Raw genomic sequence first — 20,339 nt, forward strand, 5'->3', positions numbered from 1 at the left:
TTATGGCGAGGTTTAGGTGTCCACCTAGAAATGCGAGACAGGTACATGTCCTTTACTCAAAAACCAATTTAGCGACGAGCAAGGTGTAGAGCCGAACGGGCGGTGGCGTTCTGTGGACTCCCTGGCAGTGTTGCAAGAAGCTGTCTCGTTCCACTCCTTAACATCTTAACCGCATATCAGTGACACGAGCTGCGACACTGCGCTTAAGGCTTTCGCCTCACCGCACTTTAGGTCAACAAAGCGCCCTAATTTTTTTTAATCGTTTTTTTCTCTATACGACAGAAGAAAGACGCCAAGTTTAGCCGTATACGGTGGCCGCGGCGACGGCGGCGCGATGGCTTCGTCGCGTGCCAGCAGTCCATATACACAACCTGCGAGCAGGACAGACAGGCCCGCGGTGATGACTAATAGCCTTGGACGCGACACCGGGAAGCGGAACGTTTCTGCGCCGTAAACACATTTACGATGGCCTACGGTAACCTATTTATAGAAGGGGACCTGGAAGAGTCGCGCACACACCCCCCTCCACCCGCTTGTTTATATACTACCTGTTGCGCCCCCTTTGTTGTGCTTCCGGGTGCGATGTCTGACTGGCGACGATATATGGGACGAGGCGAGCCTCTCGAGACGAGACGCGTGCGTGTGACTCAGGGGTCTTGGAAAGCAATCTCGCGTTGTGTCGTAGACGTAGCAAGCACTCCCCCCCCTTCCCTACTCTTTTATTGTCATCTTATTATCGCCTTTGTCTTATTTGTTATTATTATTCGGTTCGCCCGTTTTCGATTTCGCCGCTGCCGCCGTTGCTGTTGCCAAGGCCGCAAGGAATGGCCGACCTCTCTCTCACCCTCTCTCTCGGGCGGCCCGCAGCAGCTGCTGTTCGCGGAGTTCACTGTCGCCCTGTTTGTTGTGTGTTCACGTGACGATTCCTGGAAGTGAGCTTTAACGGCGGGCAGCTGCCTCCCCTGTTGAGTCAGCGCGAAGGCGTTCGCCTTTTTTCTTTTCGTTTTTTTTTATTTGTTTTGTGTTTTCGTTTCGGTTTGGAGCTTGGTGCTGTTTGGGCGTGACGCATTGCTCGCTCGAACAACTTGACGGCCTCGGATTGGTAGCGAGACAGTACTGCGCTGTATTTAGCGAGACGCGTGCTTTGTTACTGACTTGTTTCCGGGTGACCTTTACGTTGACTTGGCGATGACGTGTGGCGCAGTCATTGTTTCAGCTTCGGACTGTACAGTTTGTTCGAGAAAAGGCTGTCCCGTCGACTAGTCTAACCGGGCAGCGCGTTATCGGCGAGTTAAGTCCTAACCGCCGCTTGTTGTAAGACGTAGCACCGCTACGACCACGGCATCAGCCAACACCCCCTTATAGATTACTATGGCGGTGTTGCCAACACCCCCCTAGAGTGTCTAGGGAGTGTTGCATCAGCCAACTCAGGAGCCTTGAGAACCTACAGGAGACAGGGTCAGGGAAGTTTAGTTTGAAGTTTATTTCAAGAATACATAGAACAACATAAATACGTAATCTACTATAGAAAGAGGTCCCAGAGTATTGTTACTGTAGGGGGATCTCTTATATAACAAAATGCGCAAATTATTAGCATTTGTGGGGTGCGTTGGTTTCCTTTATATGCGTACGTCTCGTAGAGGGGCAGACGTACAGGCCTGCTGAACGACGACGTTGCGCATGATTGTCGCGTAGATCTTGCGGCGACGAATGTCGAGTGATGGTGAAGAGAACAACTTTATTAATAGAGAGCCAGAACGGCCGGGCATAGTGTCAAGGAGCAACTCTTCGCCAGGGCTCGTTGGTGATCCGCCCAGTCCGAATGAAGCCATGCACTCCAGGAGGGAGGGAGGGCAGGGTTGGGAAATGGAGAGAAATAGACAGAAGAAAAGGAAGTGGAGGTTAACCAGGCAGAAAACCGGGTTTGCTACTCTGCGCGTGGCGAGGGACATAAAATGGGGAAAATAGAAAAGAGGAATGAAAGACGGCTTAGGTCGCAGAATGAAACGCGGCCACGTTGGCTTTTCTTTAGTCCGGAACACGCGGGAAGCCCTGCAGTCTCATGCTGAAGCCTGTGCCAATAAGGCCTTGATGACTTTTTTTTTAGCAAGGTCAAGGTGTCCCAGACTCTTGGCCACCGTTAAGGGCCGTGAATCCAAGCGGCGGAGTGCTGCCTCCAAATACACAATTGTTGGCTGTCAAAAGGACGAGGGGGAGGGGGTTGGTGCAGTGGCTGACGGAGTAGCCTCCGCACCTATAGTGCTCACACGCTGGAGCATTTTCCATCGCGGGCAGTTGGGAACAAGCGTTAATGACCGTCGCTCCCAGCCACAGGCGACACAACTAAGTTGCAATAACGTATCGAGGATTGTTTATGTGACGGCGCCCTGAGCTTTCTGGAACATTCCCCGGGACCAGAGTCGTGTCGCAGGCAAGCGCACGAAGCTATAGCTGTCTTGTGGTGTTGGCTCTTTGTCAGTGGGATGTGGTCATTTTTTGAGCTCCCATGGTCCGATCGAGCTGCATTGTCAGCTAGGTCGTTACCGGACATTCCGCCGTGTTCCGGAAGCCACAACAAAATGATGTCCTGACCTCTTTCAAGTGAACGATGTTGTTCATGTCAGATATCACCAACCAGCTGCTCGTGGGAAACAGGGAAGAACCAAGAAGTGAACGAACACGACTGTCGCGGTCCGCCGTGTTCTGTGGCTTTCCCGTAGGCTGTCACTTGGCAGTGATGACTTGCGATGTCAGTCGACAACGGCGACTCAACGCAGTCATTGCGTCGGGGCTGGACATCCACTAACAAGGACCCCACCAGCAACGCCAGGCCGAAAAAAAAAAATGAGACGCCATTAAAAGCGATAGCTGTTAGTAGCATGTTAGACGCAAACTGCGAGGTCCGTTGTCCACAACAGCTGCACACCGGAAGCTCGCAGTTGCTCGCGGCGGCCACCACGGGCGCGCTAGTGTCGTGTGAGTGCAAGACAGGCTCGCTTCGTTTTCCCTCACGTTGGTCGGCGCTGCATGCTCTGCGTCGCGATCGAGAGCGCGTACAAGGTTTGCCCGCGTAGATCCGGAACGGCGCGCCGCAGAGATGGCGAGGAAACGGCGCAGGATGGTGATCCGCAATGGTTACGCCTCCCCTCCAGGACGGCTTCAACTAAACACAGCATAGCAGCAGGTGAAGTGATGCACGAGCAGTTGGCACAGCGCTGTTCCAGTAAGTGAAGTCACGCGTTGCCAGTTGTGTCCGGCCCCGCCGTGGTGGCCCAGTGGTTACGGCGCTCGGCTGCTGGCCCGAAAGACGCGGGTTCGATCCCGGCCGCGGCGGCTGAATTTCTTGAAGGCGAAATTCCAGAGGCCCGTGTGCTGTGCGATGTCAGTGCACGTTAAAGATCCCCAGGTGGTCGAAATTTCCGGAGCCCTTCACTACGGCGTCTCTCATAGCCTCAGTCGCTTTGGGACGTTAAAGGGACACTGAGGAGAGCACTATTCATATTTTTTTATAGTAAAATCCGATAGTTCGGCATGTCATGGCTTTGTTGCCACTTGGCCGGCAGCGAAAGATGCATTTATTTCTAAGAAATTTGGATTCGAAGTTGAAAAAGTTTTTCCCGCCGCTCTGATTCAAACTTGGGATTCGTCTATGACGACAGAGGACTAAGAGACGTGAAACATGACGTGCACATGACGTAACGCAGACTCCGTGATTTCTGGCTGCCAGCAGTGCGGCCTAGCAGCAGCCGAAAAGAAAGCTACCGCCGGCCGCACGTTGAAGGCATCTATCGGCTATTGCGGCCGTCGCTACAGTCGCTTCGATTACGTTTGCACTGGCGTTTTGCCAGCGTTACGATGGATCTCGTTCTCGAAGTCGTCAACGAAGTTCTCGCAAATAGACACCTTTAGCATACCGTGTACCTTGTTACCGCTAGCGGAATACCGGGAGCCCGCCTACCGCCGGAAAACAGGCGCTGATTTGTCCCGATGCTTCAGGAGCGCGCGTAGCAGCCGGGCACGTGGCGCCATCTGGCGACGTCAAGGAGATTTGCGCATGCATTGGCTGCGCCTCAGTGATGCATGGTTCTCGGTTCCTGGTGTTGCTAGAACCATTCGTTCTAGCAACACTGTTTTGTTCTATGATCTCATCACGCTTGTACTTGCCAGTTTGGCCTGTGGCGGCGATACCTGTATTTTGGTTCTTGCTCTTTTCTGCGTTACAAGAGCTTTGTTGTCAGTATGAGTGGCGTTTTTGTAATCAGGAGCTGGTATTCTGTCGATGCAAGCCAACTTCAATTTCTCCTCAGTGTCCCTTTAAACCCCAATAAGCCAAACCAAACCAGTTGTGTCGGACTGTGGGAACGCGAGGATCTGTAATCCCGCTTCTCACTTCTGTCGCTGGTGCAAGCGGATCGCCCTCCTCGAAAGCGCCTGTGGCACGTGCGATGCGGCGGGCGTCAGCTCAAGACAACGGCGGGCTGCCCACTGTTGAACACGGCTCCTAACGGATGCGTGTAATTGGTTTACGGCCCGGTTTCTTTCTTCATTCGCCCTCTCTCCCGTCCGACAGTCCGTTGCTGTCACCGGCAAGGATTCTTTCGTCCAGTTGAGCGTTTCGCTCTGCTACTACCTGCCATGGTTGCCAGGTGGTGTGTTAAGCCGACGACTACGACGCGGAATACACGAACGGACGTCCAAGAGCTGCGTTCTAAAAAAAAAAAAAAAATCAGTCCGAAAACTATCCTCTCGGCGCTCGAAAGCCCTCACTGCGTCGGCACCCTATAGTCGTCGTCCTTATCACAACGCACGCCGTCTCCGCTAAAAGAACCGGCGTTGCGTCGGAAAATTCCAGCCCGACCAAACCTTTCAGTTTTGGGATCAAAGTTTATCCCCTCTCTCCGCTGTCTGGGACGCTCAACTCTCTAGTCTATAATTTATGGACCCCCCGCTCTGTATGTGGGTTATAGCTTCTTCGCGTTTCGGCGGACACGTCCGGCATGCGATAGGGCGCGGTGAATTATGTAACGGCCGGTTGAGCGCATGTTTCGCTGAGTGCGTTTCCGGGTTTGGACGACGCGCCTGCCCTCCTCCCTCCCCATCTTCTTCTTCGGCTTCACCCTCTCCCCTCTCGCCCTGTCTCCCTTACGGGTGTTTACAGAAAACTCGTCGCTTACATGGAAAAGGCGACTATCTTTCAGTTTTAGTTCTCGGTGTCCCGCTGTTCTTTTTTTCTCTCCTTCTTTCTTCTGTGCGTGGACGAAGTCGGGCGGGCGCAGTGGCGCGTAAAGGCTTTTTTGCGCGTGATGCGCCGATGTAACAAGCGCTCCTCGCTGCGTAGTACGTGCTCGCCGAGAGAGCCTCCGCAGTCGCCTCAGTTAGGCGCAGTGCCGCTTACGCCGAGTCAGTGCCTGTGGCTGTGAGCGGGTTGTGCAGCACCGTCACGCTTAAGCAGGGCACCTGTTCCACTTAACCCGTGCGCTGGAATTGGAAGGGAACGCACAGTTAGCATTCAGGAACGAGATGTATCCATACTCCTGCACCTCACTTGAGGCAATGAGGAGATCGCGAGTGCAGAGGAGAAATATTTAACAAAAATATGCTTGCAGTTATGATCGCGGACTTCATGATGTTAAAGTGTTCCATTTAGTATTGTGGCAACCTGTACGCGACCCGCGTGGAGGTCTGCAACTTGCAGTACATTGTGGCAATGGGGTGGGTGGTGTGCGCGAGCTCGAGGCCACAGATGATGGAACGATTTTCATGCCGCCGCGGTTATTTCGATTAATCCGCGGCTGATCCCCTTTCATCTGCCTGCCCCTCAGATTTCAGGTTAACAGGTCTGAGGGGATTAGATTAGCCCTGACGTCATGAGGATTGGTTGACTCCATTGGCCGGAGGGCTTTCTTTGAAGGGCATCTGCCCCTTCGTTCTTGAGTGGTATGTAACTATAGTATATACCATCCACTCCACTGTTCCATTCAATTCCTCCCCTTTTAACCCCAATAATTCCTCCCCTAACGACTGGGTCCGCCGCGGTGTCTCAGTGGTTACGGTGCTCGGCTGCTGACCCGAAAGACGCGGGTTCGATCCCGGCCGCGGCTGCTGAATTTCTTTGGAGGAGAAATTCTTAGACGCCCGTGCATTGTGGGATGTCAGTGCACGCTAAAGAATCCCAGGGGGTCGAAGTTTCCGTAGCCCATCACTACGGCGTCCCTCATAGCCCGAGTCGCTGTGGGACGTTAAACCCCCATAAACCAAACCAAAACCTAACGACTGGGTTCAGTTGTCCAGTCGTACCGAGGCAAATTTCGACGTCATAATTTTTTGTACTAAGTTCTAAAGAGGACGTCTACCATCAGAGCAGACAGCATTTTGACTAAACAATTTCTTTTAAACATTTTTTTCGTCGTCATCGTCGTTTTGAGCTCAAGGGTCGTAAGCTAGGGCAAACTACTCTGGAAACAAGATGTCGGAGCGTGCTCGCGCACTTCGTGTTGGTGCGGACGTGGCACACAGCACCGGCTTTTTCCATGCTGCTCGCAATTTAAAAGCAAGGCGAAGCTGAGTCGCGCCGCCGCATTTTGTTTGGGTGTTCGTCGGGGGCACGTATAACGTCGAGACCGGACCAGACGCGACTCGACTAGGTTCGGCGCGTTTTCCCTTCAGAGCGGGGGAGAAGAGAAACACGCTTGGCAAGGAGGTGCGTGTTTCTTTTCTGCTTCAACTGCGCACTGTCTCGGGCGTCTTTTGCTACTGCTGCCGCTCGGTCGTCGCTGGCTGTGCGACGTTGGTGGCGAATGTCCCGCCGATGCCCTGGGAGACCCCGAACTTTCGCGTAGGGGCATCTGGCGGCCGTCGCGAGAGGTATACTATATATCGACGTTGTTCGTGGCCTCCGCGATCAAGCGCGCCTAGTAACGATGCGCTTGATCGCGGAGGCCACGCATTGTTTAGACTTTGTTCCGGGGCATACGACGTGGTGTCGCGGCTTATGTGCGCTTGTTTGCTACCCTGACACGGGACTGACTGCCACTATTAAACTGTTTCTTGTGCAGTGTGTGTGCTGCATGTGGTAAGGTGGAGGCCCTTATCAAAATTCAATTTCTTTCAGGTATGCGATGCCAAATATGATTGATGGATTGATTGATTGATTGAGAAGCGGTAACTGAAGAGAGATGAGGATTCATTGATGAGCTGGATGCATCATTATTGCATCAGCGATGGGCGACGAAAATCGTTTCTTCTTGTGACAGATCCCCTGCGGCGGGTTAACGAAAGATCAAGCCAGCGTGAGTCCATTCCCGGTGCGCAATACGCGGTACACCGGTGAGTGAGGATAATAAAAGCAGAACACAATAAAAACCAAACCACATGAGTCTGTCCGGCCGGGGCATTTGGGTTATCGCCAAGGGCATTAGTTTTGTTCACATAGGCATCCACACATGCGGGTGATGGGGGTAGGGGAGCAGTGCTCCACCCATCGTCATCATCATCACCACCATCATCGTCATCAGTCTGACTACACCCACTGCAGGGCAAAGGCCAATGTCATGTATCTTCAATTAACCCTGTCCTGTGTCAGGTGCGGCCACCGTGTTCCCGCAAACTTCTTAAATCTCATGCGCCCACCGAACTTTCTGCCACCCCCTGCCATGTTTATGTTTGCCCACCTTAATAGGCCTTGGGGAGGAAACGAATATTTTGTCCCACATTCTTCCCTGCTACCTAGAAGAAAGGGACCAGCATATAACTCATCCCCCCCCCCCCTCCCCGGCCCTTCACAAGTAAAGTCACCAACGGGCCACCACTAGGCCTTCTCGAATTTTCATAGCCGAAGAAGAATTCGTTCTGGCCCGAATCGAGCTATGACGCACGGCCGGCCAGAACAACTCGGAATGTAGACAGGTTAGTCCGCGAATTAAGGGTGATTCCATTGAACTCTATACTCCAGAAAAGGGGGACTGCCCGACTCCGCCTAGAGGGATTTCCCTAAACACCACGTTTCCACCTCAGCGGATTGCCGTAACCGCTCTACTCCACCATATGGGATTTCTCCTGAACACTCTACTTAGAGCGGTAGAGCGACTGTTCCGGTGTAGCGGTGGTCCTGGGTTCGAACCCCGGGCCAGGACGAATTTTTCTTTATACTGCGAAGTTTCTGAGAAAGCTGTATAGCTTTCCTTTGCAGCCGTGTGGCTGCGCTTGGGTGGATGTCAATGAGTAATTACTCCCTTGTTGCTCTACTACACAAAAGGGATTTCTTAACTCTACCTTGGAGGGTTCACGTGACATTACTCCACCTTAGCGAATCGTCTGACACTGTACTGCGCCCTGCGGGACTCCCGCAAACGCTGCATTATTAAGGCGAAAGCCTTTAATGCCTCATACTGTCGTTAGCAGACGCGTCGGCAGGAATGTCGACAGACGCGTCGGCAGATTTGTCCGTCTTTCGGCGTCACTGCTTAAAAAGAAACTGCGCCGAGGGTGGGAATCGAACCGGGGCCTTTGGCATTGGAAGAGGAGACGCTACCACTCCGCCACGAAGGCTCAAGGTTCCAGCATGAATAAAGGCGCTTCTATAGTGAATGCATAGGTTTCATAAATAAAATAAAAGGAATAAAGTCATGAAAAGAAAATAAGCAAAAATAAAAACAAAATAAAATAGGATATGAGAATAAAATAAAAAACAACAAAAACAAGAAAAGGGGCAAAAATAAAAGAAATATGAAAAATAAAAAAGTAAATAAAAACAAACAGAGCGCCAGGAAACGCTTTCGCCTTGCAGCACTTTAGAGAGCCAAAGTGCCCTCTGAATTTTTTTAAAAGGGGTATACTGCCCAAGTCCTCATCGGGAATACGAGGCTGTCAATTCCACCGTGTGGCCTTTTCTTTTGGGCACGTTGGGCTAATCGCTGTACTCATTTCTCTCCTGCAGGGTGTACATGGTCAGCGCCAAGCGGGCCCCGGTGGTGGTCTTCTCGGCGCTCTCCTACAACCGACGGAGCCTGCGGGGAGCTGCAAAGTACGTCGCAGTCCTTCTTTCACATGTGCGCCGGCCACGGACCTTTTGGCGCATGGGATAGGCTCTTCGGTTAGAGGGGGCAACTGCCCAATTACTCGCGGCCGTTTTAGTCTGGTTAACGTCTGTTGTTTTTCGCTTTTAACGCCCAAGGACGAAGGCATACCTTGTCTATTATTTGAGTTGTTCGGCAGAAATTTTGTTGCCTATACCTGCAGGCGTTCTTTTTTTTTTTCGTTTGTTTCGTTGTTTGCTGTTGACAAAGCACTGTGCAATTGCATCCCCACTCTTGCCTTGGCCACCACAAGGCGGCTGGCAGTATTGAATAAATAAATAAATAAGTAAATAAATAAATAAAATATCTAGAATAAGTCGCTGCTTAAAACCAGCGAATTAAAAAGCGTTTTTCTTTTTTGTCATATCGCTGCTAAAAATCGGGTAAGTGAAAGTGTTTATCTTTTTCTTGGATAAGTTACATCGACGCTTAGAACTATAGTAGGATAAAACTAAAAAAAAAACAGCAGTTGCTAACACTGGTCCACGGTCCGCGCCGTACTATATTACTCCGCTGGCCAATCGCAATAGTAAATGAAATCAACTTCTTAATGTCTGGCTGTATTACACAAACCAGGTATCAGAATTGTATCAAATCAAATGACCAGGTATCAAATGAGCAGCGTCTCGCGGGCATGTTTATCTTAGATTTTCATGAAATATGACCACCTCCCAAAAAGAGGACGCTTCGCGAGACCTTGGCTACTTCCTTTATTTTTCCGTCGTTCTCATTCAGGCTCACGCGTTATGCAACTTTCGCCTTCAACTCACCCGCATTCTCTCTCTCTCTCTCTCTCCCCCCCCCCCCCCCCCCCCCCCCTTTTTCGCCACATTTGGTAACGAAATCAAAACCTCCAGCAGCCGGCGTTGACGTCGCCGCGGAACTCTGTAATTACTTGCGAGAATGATCGGGCTGCTTAATTCGCTTTTCTCCGAAGCAGCCGTTTAAGAGGAGAGGGAGTAAGAGATGGGGGGGGGGGGGGGGGGAAGTGACAAGCTGGATGAGATTAGATCGGCGAGCGATTAACGCGTCGTCTGTTCGGGGTCGGCTGCTTGTAAGGAGCCTGCGGGCGTGACGTAATAAGGACTCGCTGCTATTAAAGGTCGACGCCGATAGATGGCGGGAGTGAAAAGCAAGGGGAAGGAAACGGAACCGCGGGAAGGGGGGGGGGGGGGGTAGTGTGTGGCTGCTCGACGGACGAGCGTTTAAGCGTGACGCAAACACGTGTTACTTGGCGGTCGTTAACCGACGCGGGCGATCGTGTGTGACGCATTCGAGCCGCGTGGGCGCGACAGCGCCAGGATTCTTGTTAGCGACGCCTTGGAAAAGAAGGGTGTAGGGAGGTTAAACGTGTTTATATTTGTACAGAGTACGATAATTTTTTTTTAGAAGAAAGTATTTATTTAGCATAAAACATGAAATACAAACACACAACTTCAGGGACCCAACAAAATTTGTTTAAGGGTCCCGACCACTATAAGCTATTACATATGATGTAGACGACAGCAACAAATAAGGCAGCTATATAGCAATAAGCATGTTACAGCAGTAGACACTGGATACTAGTGAAAATATCAAATAAACATGTTATAATTAGAAAAAAAAACACAAACCAAAGCACTAAAGAATGTAGACTAGGTTGAATTTAGTAGAAAATGTTTTAATTGTTTTTGAAAGGCATAAAGTGTAGGTGAAATTTGAACATTATAATCAAGACTGTTCCACAAATAAGGACCCGTAAATTGCAACGTTTGTCGAGCATAATTTGTGTGTATTGTAGGAAGCAAGAGCCGATGTCTTGTAGTAGACGTGTTGAGCAAGGAATCCTCGTCAGCTTCGAACTTTCCACTTAAACTTGCTTGGAAGCATGCTTAAATGATGGGCCGTCACCTTCAAACTTTCCACCGAAACTTTTTTTTTTTAACACTGTCGAAACTGGAACCGGGAGCATAGCCGGAATCGAAATCTATTTCGAAACAGGGGAAGACTTATGGGCAACTTTTGAAGGGAGCGATTTTCGAGATGGTGTTATTCGCGCAACGCGTTTCTTCAATTTGCCCGTCGGAAAAGCGGGGGCCACTCCGATTTTCCCATAGAGAACCTCATTATACAGATAAACCATATCAGCCCCCCCCCCCCCTTTCCCCGCCCCTGCCCCCCGCTGCTGCTCTTCATATCTGCCCCTGGTTCGAAACCGATCGGTCCGCGTGACGCATTTCCTGTACGCGCTCAGCGTGACGGAATTGTCAGCACGTGTCAGCTTGTTAGTCAGCTGGGTAGTAATTTCTGAGCGCCGCCGCCATGGCTCAGTGGTTATGGAGCTTGGTTGCTGACGCGAAAGACGCGGGTTCGATCCCGGCCGCGGCGGCCGAATTTCGATGGAGGCGAAATTCTATAGGCCCGTGTACTGCGCGATGTCAGTGCACGTTAAAGAACCCCAGGTGGTCGAGATTTCCGAAGCCCTTCAATACGGCGCCCCTCATAGGCTGAGATGCTTTGGCTCGCTAAACCTCTTAAACTAAACTAAACCACACTACTTTGGTCAAATGTTTAGGGGAATCCCCCAAGGTGGAGTAGATTAGTAATAAGGGAGTAATTACTCATTGGCATCCACCCGAGCGCAGCCATACGGCTACAAAGGAAAGCTATACAGCTTTCTCAGAAACTTCGGAGTTAAAGAAAAATTCGGCCTGGTCCGGGGTTCGAACCCAGGACCACCGCTACACCGGAGCAGTCCGGGGGGGGGGGGGGAGCAGTCCTGGTCCGGGGTTCGAACCCGGACCAGGACTGCTCCCCCCCCCCCCCCCCCCGGACTGCTCCGGTGTAGCGGTGGTCCTGGGTTCGAACCCCGGACCAGGACGAATTTTTCTTTAACTCCGAAGTTTCTGAGAAAGCTGTATAGCTTTCCTTTGTAGCCGTATGGCTGCGCTCGGGTGGATGCCAATGAGTAATTACTCCCTTATTACTAAACCACACTACGCCACACAAAACTAGCCCACCAACTAGCTCGCCAGATTGTGTTAGCCACACAAAAGATCGACTGTTGGCATTCTGGTAAAACCGGTTCGAGGGAGTGTTAGGGAGGCTTTAAATTGGTGTCTTTCCGTGAACCCACTAAGCGGTGCTGTAGCTACCATACGTGTGCTACATTTAAGAGTCTCCTGTCCATTTTGCAAATCTGCCGCCAATGCCAGTAATGCACGCCTTCAGGGTGCAGTGGGAAAAGCCTCAGTACTCAGCAGCCAAGCGTTCAAAATGGGGCGAGTCTCGCTGGCGAGGTGCTTGTAATATACAGGGTGTTTCGGGGAAGCCCATTTTTATGCGAAGCATACTAGCCGCACAACCGAGCTCTTCCTTGCTGCGCCGCGCGCGGCCGCGTAGCTACCACTTGACCTACATCGGCGCACCACGTGATATGACGTCACAACAGCTGTGAAAGCTGGGGCTCAACTCGTGCGCTCGCTTGCGGACGCGCAGCCTCCACCGGCGGTATGCTTCGTATCCTAGGCTTAACCATAAGCTAAGCCAGGGCATTTTTTTAAACAGGTTTTTTTTAGGTATAAATATGGTTTTGCGGCATATTATACCGTTGTTTTGGAAAGAAATCAGAAAACAAGTGAATCATTTAAACTACTGAACTGGTTTATTCCTGATAACTTTTTCGCTATTAGTTAGACGCCTGGTTGCACTTTTGATAGACTTGTAACCGGCCGTTAATAATATCGCTATATCAGTTTTTAGAATTTTGAGAACTCGATTACCCTCGCTGCTGTGCCTTAGTTTTTTTTATTCTTTTTTTTCCATTTTGAGTCCTTTTCGAATAGCGCGCGCCCAGGCGCGCGCAAAGCAAAGCCTGCCAGCAAGCGTCACTCCTTGGTGAACGTGTCACCTGGCACGGTACTCTTTCATGCTCGAAAATCGCGACGTGTAGCTGTGTACGCGTGCGGCGCTTTCTGATAGGTTTTCACCCAGTTAACCTATATATAAACAAACGCGTTAGCGTATCCTGTGGGAGGTTAACCAGTTGACGTAGTGAGGAACGGCTTCCCCGAGAAAGGGGATCTTGTCTTTTTGCCGCGGGAACTCGATCTACACGTTCCTAGCATTCTTAGAAACAGTGACTTATTGCCCTGCGTGGCCGATTTCCCCAATTAAATCGAATTAACGTCCGGCTCCCGCCTTTTTTTTTTAATTCTCCCTCGTACGGTGGGCGGAGTCGACCAATGCGTGGAGCGCCTTTCACCCAGTCCCGTGGAGGCTTTGCTTTCGCTTTATTTTGTTTTTTAGGTTTCCATGAATAAATAGTTTCATTCGCAGATAATATAGCCGCAAAATAAGCCCGAAGAAATAAAAATACGCGCGGACTATTTGCTACTACGGACTACTACGTATTACTCCGCCGATGGCAGAGCGGCAAGCCGCCACGGGACTGGGTGAAAGGCGCTCCACGCGTTGGTCGACTCCGCCCACCGTACGAGGGAGAATTAAAAAAAAAAAAAGGCGGGAGCCGGTCGTTAATTCGATTTAATTAGGGAGATCGGCCACACAGGGCAATAAATCGATGTTTCTAAGAAAGCTCGGAACGTGTAGATCGAGTTCCCGCGGCAAAAAGACAAGTTCAGATTCCTCTTCAGTGCACCTTTAACGTCCCTGAATTGGAAAGTGTAGTGCGATTATGTTTTCGAAATGAGGCCCTCACATTGCAAGCTGTACTCCCACGGGTACACGCTTTCTCCCGCTGACCAAACGCGATTACCCGTGACGGTTTTTGGCTAAGCTGCCCTTGGGGGCCATTTGAAATCAAATCATCATCCTCACCGAGCTAATAGAGGTGTCTTAATTGCCGAGGGCCCCACGCACTCTCCGTCATAGTTTCCGTGGAGACTGCTGACATTTTCTGCAGCCTAAACATGGCAGTTCCTTGTAGCCGTGTGGTTGGAGCCACGCGAATACGGAGCTGCTTATTTAACGATCACTTAACGGCGTTACCACATCATCTCTTTTTTTTTCTCTGTTCTCCTCTCTCTATTTGCTTTATATGGCGCATAGCATGGCAAGTATACCACGGCAAATAGATAAAGGAAATTCCACTCGAGATTGCGGTGTACCTCGAAGAAAATTGTCTGTACAGTGTGTACTCCATCGAAATGCAAAAAAAAAAAACAACAACAAAAGAACACGGGGCGGCTTTCCACATTAGACACGTGTAGTTTTAAAGAGATGACGTTTTCTCGGCTGGTTGAAGACGCTTTGCCCGCTTTAGTAAACTCGTAGTGGAGCTTCATGCAAGGCCGACGGTACTTGCATGGAGCACAGCTATGGTACACTTATTCGAAGTCTGCGCACGAGACAGAGTGATAGCGGCGAGAACCCGTTCCTATAGATCTAGGCCCATTTTCGACGTAGCTCTCGATGGTGCAGGTGTTCCGAACTTGGAGGATAGGTGAATAGTGCAGTCTGGAGCAGTATTAAATAAAACACTTGGTTTGCACTCGGGGACCAAGTTTACTTTTTCTTATGCGTCGAACTTGAGACTACAACAAATGATTCGTGTTTATACAAAAGGTAAACTGCCTAATGGAAATGCAGTCGATTCTCGTTATAACGGAACGGTTTATAACGAAATAATGGATATAACGAAGGAATTACGATACCCCTTGCAAAAGCTCGGTCATCACGCGCTATAACGAAACTACGGCTATAACGAGGTAATCACCGGGCCCCTTCAACGAAGTTATAACGGGGTTCAACTGCATATACGTGTCGCTCCGGTCGTTGCACAGGGCGCCTGCAGTTGCTGTCGCTCTGACCTACACCCCCTAGACTTTCAAGGCCGTACGGTGCTCGCTCCGTGACGTCACTGAATGGAGGCGGGTGCGCACGCTGCTACTAGCGGCTGCTAACAGGGAGAAAGTGGAAGAGACGCGCGTGAATCGCACACGTTTGACGAGAACGCAACGCCCTGTTGAAATCGAATACGCTGCCGGTACATTCCGCAAGAAGCGTGGCTTCACCGCTTGGAGCCGTGTTGTGCGGGATAGTCTGATTTACAGAGAAAAGGAAAGAAAAATATTCTCCCGGCCTTTGAATTCACTTTCAGGACGATGAGGCGATAGTGATAGTTATACCACCCTTGTTTTTTTCCTACCCGTATAAAGGCTGAAGGGGATCGTATCACATCAATTTATTGACCTTATTCGCCTGACAATGTGCACCTCCAAGCACTTGCATGCTTAGTTGGAGTAAAAAGTAATAAATAACAAAAGCCAATAAAGATATATTGTTATTATTATTATTGTTGTTATTATTATTTCAGCACAGGGCACACTTTCGATATTTCTCACTCACCCGAGTGGGTAACATTCGAATTCGCTGGCAAGCATTTCATTCTGGACAGAAACGCAAAAACTGAGGGACAGAATTAACTGGCCGACAATGTGAACAGTACACGCAGGGCACTTCATCTGACTGCATTTACTTTTGATCAAGCGCACCTCCATATATTTCGTTCTTATCAAACTCGTAACAAAAGGTGCAGAAAGTAACGTGTATGCGCGGGTTAAAGTAAACGAGCGAATTCAAACAGGAGGTCCAGAAATAAATGCAGGCAGCCTAACAAGCCAAAATCTTTTTTTTTTTCCCCTATAATATTGGTAGAAGAATGGTTCACACATGTGTCACCGAAGCATGCTATTTTCTGCTGCTCGAAGTGGAGAGGGGCGGTTTGCAAGTGTGGAGAGGGGAGAGAGTGGGGAGCCGTTGGCAGGTGGGGAGAGGGAAATCTCCTAAACCTGTCATATGGTTGGCAGGTGTTCCACAGAGACGCTGACGCCGCCGGCAGTTTTCGTCTTCATGGGCCTCCTGTGATGATTATGAAAACATTTTAATTGGAACTAAAATTTGAGGTCGGCCCCCCTATTCCTGGAGTTCATTAGATCTTGCATCCAGCCCTTTCTTTGTTAGCTCTGCTGAAATTCTGGATCTTAGTTGGACAACCGCTCGGTAGTCGGGTCTTTCATCCTTTCTAATTCTGTGTTGTTGTTGTCCTGGCAGGCCCGTACCATATGTGGTACAGGTGCGCCCCCATTCCTCACTGTACGCATTGGGATTCATAGCCTTCTGGGTGGATCGCGCGAAGTCTTTTTGGTCACGGCCCTCCTAATGCTATTTGCATTAAAGGCAGATTCAAAGAGCACCTTCTTTTCTTTTCGGCGCAAATGACCGCTCGGAAATTTACGAGATCTACTTTTAGCGTATTTTGAATGTGAAAGGCGATGGAAAATGTGGGAACGGAAACGAGATACGTGTCTGAGGTCTGGAAACGGTTCCAGATCCAGGCCTCCTGTGTAGAGTTAGTAGCTGCTAAATTTGCGGTGCATTGCCGTCTAGGACTGATTAAGGCCCCTCAAACTGATGCATCACGGACGCCATTTCTTTTCTATGTCGCGATAAATGACTCCACGTAGGAATCCAGCGACGGTATACACTTTATTCTATACCGTTAGCTGTCAGTTGGTCGCTGGCAGAGACGGCAACCATGTGACCATACATATTCTGGGTTTATCTACCGCGTAGCGAAATATGTGCTCAATGTTTTTTTTTTCTCAATTTTTTTTTTCGTTGATTCTCCGCATTTTCGAGCAGCGTTTCTTTTCGCCTATGTGGGTCGCTGAGCGGCGAGCTTCACCTTGCTCACCGGAGCATTGCGGGAATGCTAGCTTTAGAAAACGTAAATCGTAAGAAAAACGAAGGCACGCGCTCGCTTTCTGTTTCGCGTACTCGAATTATTTACCTTTCCCTTCGCTCCGTTTGCTGCTACGTGAGCGAGCGCCGGCAGCTTCGCTAACTCGCGCATATATACAGGGCTTCGCGATGCGTGACTAGACGGCATTTAATGCGCGCTTAAAACACGACGCACACACCGCGTCGCCCCCATTGCGCGCCCCCATTGCGGGTGTCGTCGCAATAGCGCGCGCTGCCTGCGTCGAAGGCGCGGAACGCGGTTGATGGCCTGTCGAGAGTGCTCGCGGGGGCAGCGACCATTCTTCTACTCGTCCCCAGAGAGCTCCAAACAAAGGAAGGCTGAAGACTGACAACTTGTCATCGATATATATGTTTTCACTTCCTTCCTTGCCGCTACCGCCTTCGGCTCGCGAAACAGGACCGCTGTGCGTATCGTCGAGCGAGTAGCAGCGAGGTTCACGACCTTTCTTTTTCTGGGTCGGGAACTTCAAAACAACGCCTTGTCAGAGGCACACGTGCCACTCCTGTCTGGCTCGTAGACGCGCACTTCTGCTGCGTACGACCCTTTTCCTTCCCTCTTCGTAAGACGGCAGGCTAGGTGACCTGACGTTGTCTCTCTATAGGGTGGTGAGTGACGTCTTCACGTCTCTATGTATCACTGGACTGTGTGGCGTGATGGTCACGAGTTTGAAACAGTGTGTGTCGCGCCGCATGTGAGAAGACGTGGAGGTGGCCTGAGCGTTTTGTGTTTTTGCCTTCACCGCCTGCAGGCCGGAGACAAAAGCAGACTCGTCGCGGCGCCGTCACACGTCCGGAAACCGCCAGCTGCTGCCTCTCAATGACGGCAGTGACACCATGGACATGCTGTCTCTGCTCGGCATTCATCGGCCCGAAGAAGGACAGGTAATGTCGCAGACACGTGCTGACAGGCGCGGTGCTTGCAAACAGTCTATGAAGGAACCGTGTGGGCACGTGTGCTGGCGCCAGCCTCTGAATGCTCTGGCCCATTGTGCTTGTGCGTGTATACCTTGTGTGCACACACAAGCCTACATGTTTGTATATGGGGTACTTGTCTGCATGAAAGGAGCATGACCCAAAGCTGCCTGAACCTCTTGTTTAGAGTTGCGTATTGAAAAGAAAGCGAACGCAGCCACTTTATGTGCGGCCTCTGTCAAAGGTAATGAACAGAATTAGCTTCTAAACCGTGCAGTGGGGCTTCTGTAGCATCCGTGGAAGTCCCGACTTTCAGAGGGGCCTTGGTATGAGTGTCCCTGTCACCTTCAGTAGATCTGGAATGCTGGTGATGCATGACAAGTTACACAGCATGGCTCGGAAGCAACCCCCTCCCCCGGGCTCTAAACTTTTGACGAAAGGTGTACCTTTTTTTGGGCATAAGATGTAATATGTAACAAAATGCGCATACAAGTTGATTTTACCTGTTCCATATATTTTTTTAATTTGTGCAATGGTTTTATGATCGCGACCAGCAAAACAAATTTATCACTAAAACGCTCTGTAGTCCACCATGTTGTTTGTTGTCCGGATTCTGGATGTGCTAGGAACTTGTCTAGACTTGCTGCACTATTCCGTAAAGCAAATTTAATGCGGTTATGGCCAAAAATTAAGTTGTGATAATTTTTATTTGCTCTGCTGCTCTAAACAAGCGTAATTCTTAAGGTTATGCTTACAAATCGCCATTTCAAAAAATTTTTTTTTTTAGCCAGCCGCCATTTTCATATCTGCAAGCGCACTTTGCCTTTTTAGCACAGGGTAGTGTAAAGTGCACTCAAGAGGTAGAAACGCACGCCCCGTAAGTGTACTTTGTTTTGCACAATTGATAGGGGTATCACAGACCCTTTGTACCACTCAGGGACTTGAAAGCCGATTAGAAGGTCATCACATAGAATAGAATCTTTCTGATTTATCGATAAGGTTGGGAACATTACAGTGTTCAGTGTTTACAGCCATAGAATCTTTCAGAGCCTTTAATAACTCAGAGATGCTGAGCATTCAAACTTTCATGTTGCATTTTGTATTTATTTTGCATTTTTTTGTGTTTTGCGCATTTTCAGTACCTCTCCTTTGGCCCATACCTGGTGTCCTCTCGTCACAACATGTCAGCAGTTCAGCTCCGTTGGTCGAAATCGCACGACCCGGACCTTGCCACTCATGGCCATTGTCAGGTGAGCATTTCTTTGGTGTAAGCGATGTGATGCCTAGCTGCTACCCCTACTGCTACCAGAGACTTGCACACAGTGTACCTTGTGTAAATGCTGATGAGAGGTCCTCAGCTGGAGACAATGCCCTTAGGACTTTGTCTTTAAATTATCAGTGGCCTCTGACAAAAAGTAAGTTTACTTTAAAATAGCAGCCAAAAACTCCGTCTTTTGGTGGATTGTACATGTTGCATAATTTTTCAGCTATCAAAACAATTTTGAGGTGGATTGAAATGACAAAATGTGCACTTAAGGGGGTGCATGGCTTTCAACTCCATCTTTCTTATATTTTTTTGATGGATTTTGGTGAAGATTTTTCTCCGCGATAGAAATGCTTACAAACCTAGGTGCACAAAATTCCAGCATTTTATATCTGGAGAACTTTTTCTCATAAAAACTTTTTTTTTTTCTCCTCTACTCCTGCACCTTGTGAAACCTCGTGAAATGCCTGCAGACTGGACAAAATGTGGTAGAAGACTGGTTTAACATTCATTGCATTTCTGAACACATGCTGCATGTGGTGACATTCTTACATTTTTTTTCCCGCAACTTTTTTTTTTTTCATTTTTTTACAGAGAAGTTGGCATTCGGCGCATCATTTTCGCAGGAAGTTTGCCAGTTCCATGTTAATCCGTTTCAAAGCGTGGTAATTTGTCCAGAATGGAATGCATAACGGCGTCTCACATGCGTTGTTTTTCACGAGGCCAGCGTCCAGAACGCAGTCAGTTGTTGCCCGTTAACTGTCGTGCCGCCGTTTCTTTTCGATGCAGCATGTCACTCGCTGCATCTCTCACGACGTGGGTGCCCTGGCCACAACACCTCCCAGTGCAAGCAGCTTGGATAAAAGTGAGCAGCCGTTGCTTTTCGTTCAGCCTGTTGCATTTGCGTCAGCTCTAGCTCCATGATCATCACCATCCCAGGTGAAAATCGTAACTGATCAAACTGGTTTAAGGAACAATTTCCCAGTTGATTCCAGTCGGTTTCCAGTTGGCTCCCAGCTGGGTTCCAGCTGTAGTGAACCGGGAGCCAACTGGAATCCAGCTGGAATCAACCGGGAAATTGTTCCTTAAACCAGTTTGATCAGTTACGATTTTCACCTGGGATGATACCAGTGCATACCACTATTCAAGCACCGTTTACTCGCTTTTGAGCACACCTCAAGTTAGTTTCGAAAGATAGCCATCGTGGACACTATAGTGGCAATAGCAAGGTGTCAAGCTTTGAGTTTGCCTTGTACTTGTGTCGCATATATGTGCACAAAAGAAAAATAGGATCAGTGGTAGAAGTGCATTTTCAGTTGAGAAAG

General features: G+C 49.6%; 1 protein-coding gene across 1 annotated transcript in view; it reads left to right on the forward strand.

Moving 5' to 3' along the window:
* LOC149336440 (CDK5 and ABL1 enzyme substrate 2) overlaps positions 1-20,339 on the forward strand; it is a 133,587-nt gene that overhangs the window by 97,786 nt on the left and 15,462 nt on the right. The window contains exons 4-7 of the mRNA XM_089552898.1: positions 8,936-9,022; positions 17,588-17,720; positions 18,890-19,000; positions 19,804-19,879. Of these exons, the coding sequence (XP_089409024.1) occupies positions 8,936-9,022; positions 17,588-17,720; positions 18,890-19,000; positions 19,804-19,879 (407 nt within the window). The remainder of the gene's footprint in view (positions 1-8,935; positions 9,023-17,587; positions 17,721-18,889; positions 19,001-19,803; positions 19,880-20,339) is intronic.

Source organism: Amblyomma mixtum, chromosome 7 (genome assembly GCF_055824585.1).
Source record: "Amblyomma mixtum isolate Tamu chromosome 7, ASM5582458v1, whole genome shotgun sequence".
Lineage (NCBI taxonomy): Eukaryota > Metazoa > Arthropoda > Arachnida > Ixodida > Ixodidae > Amblyomma > Amblyomma mixtum.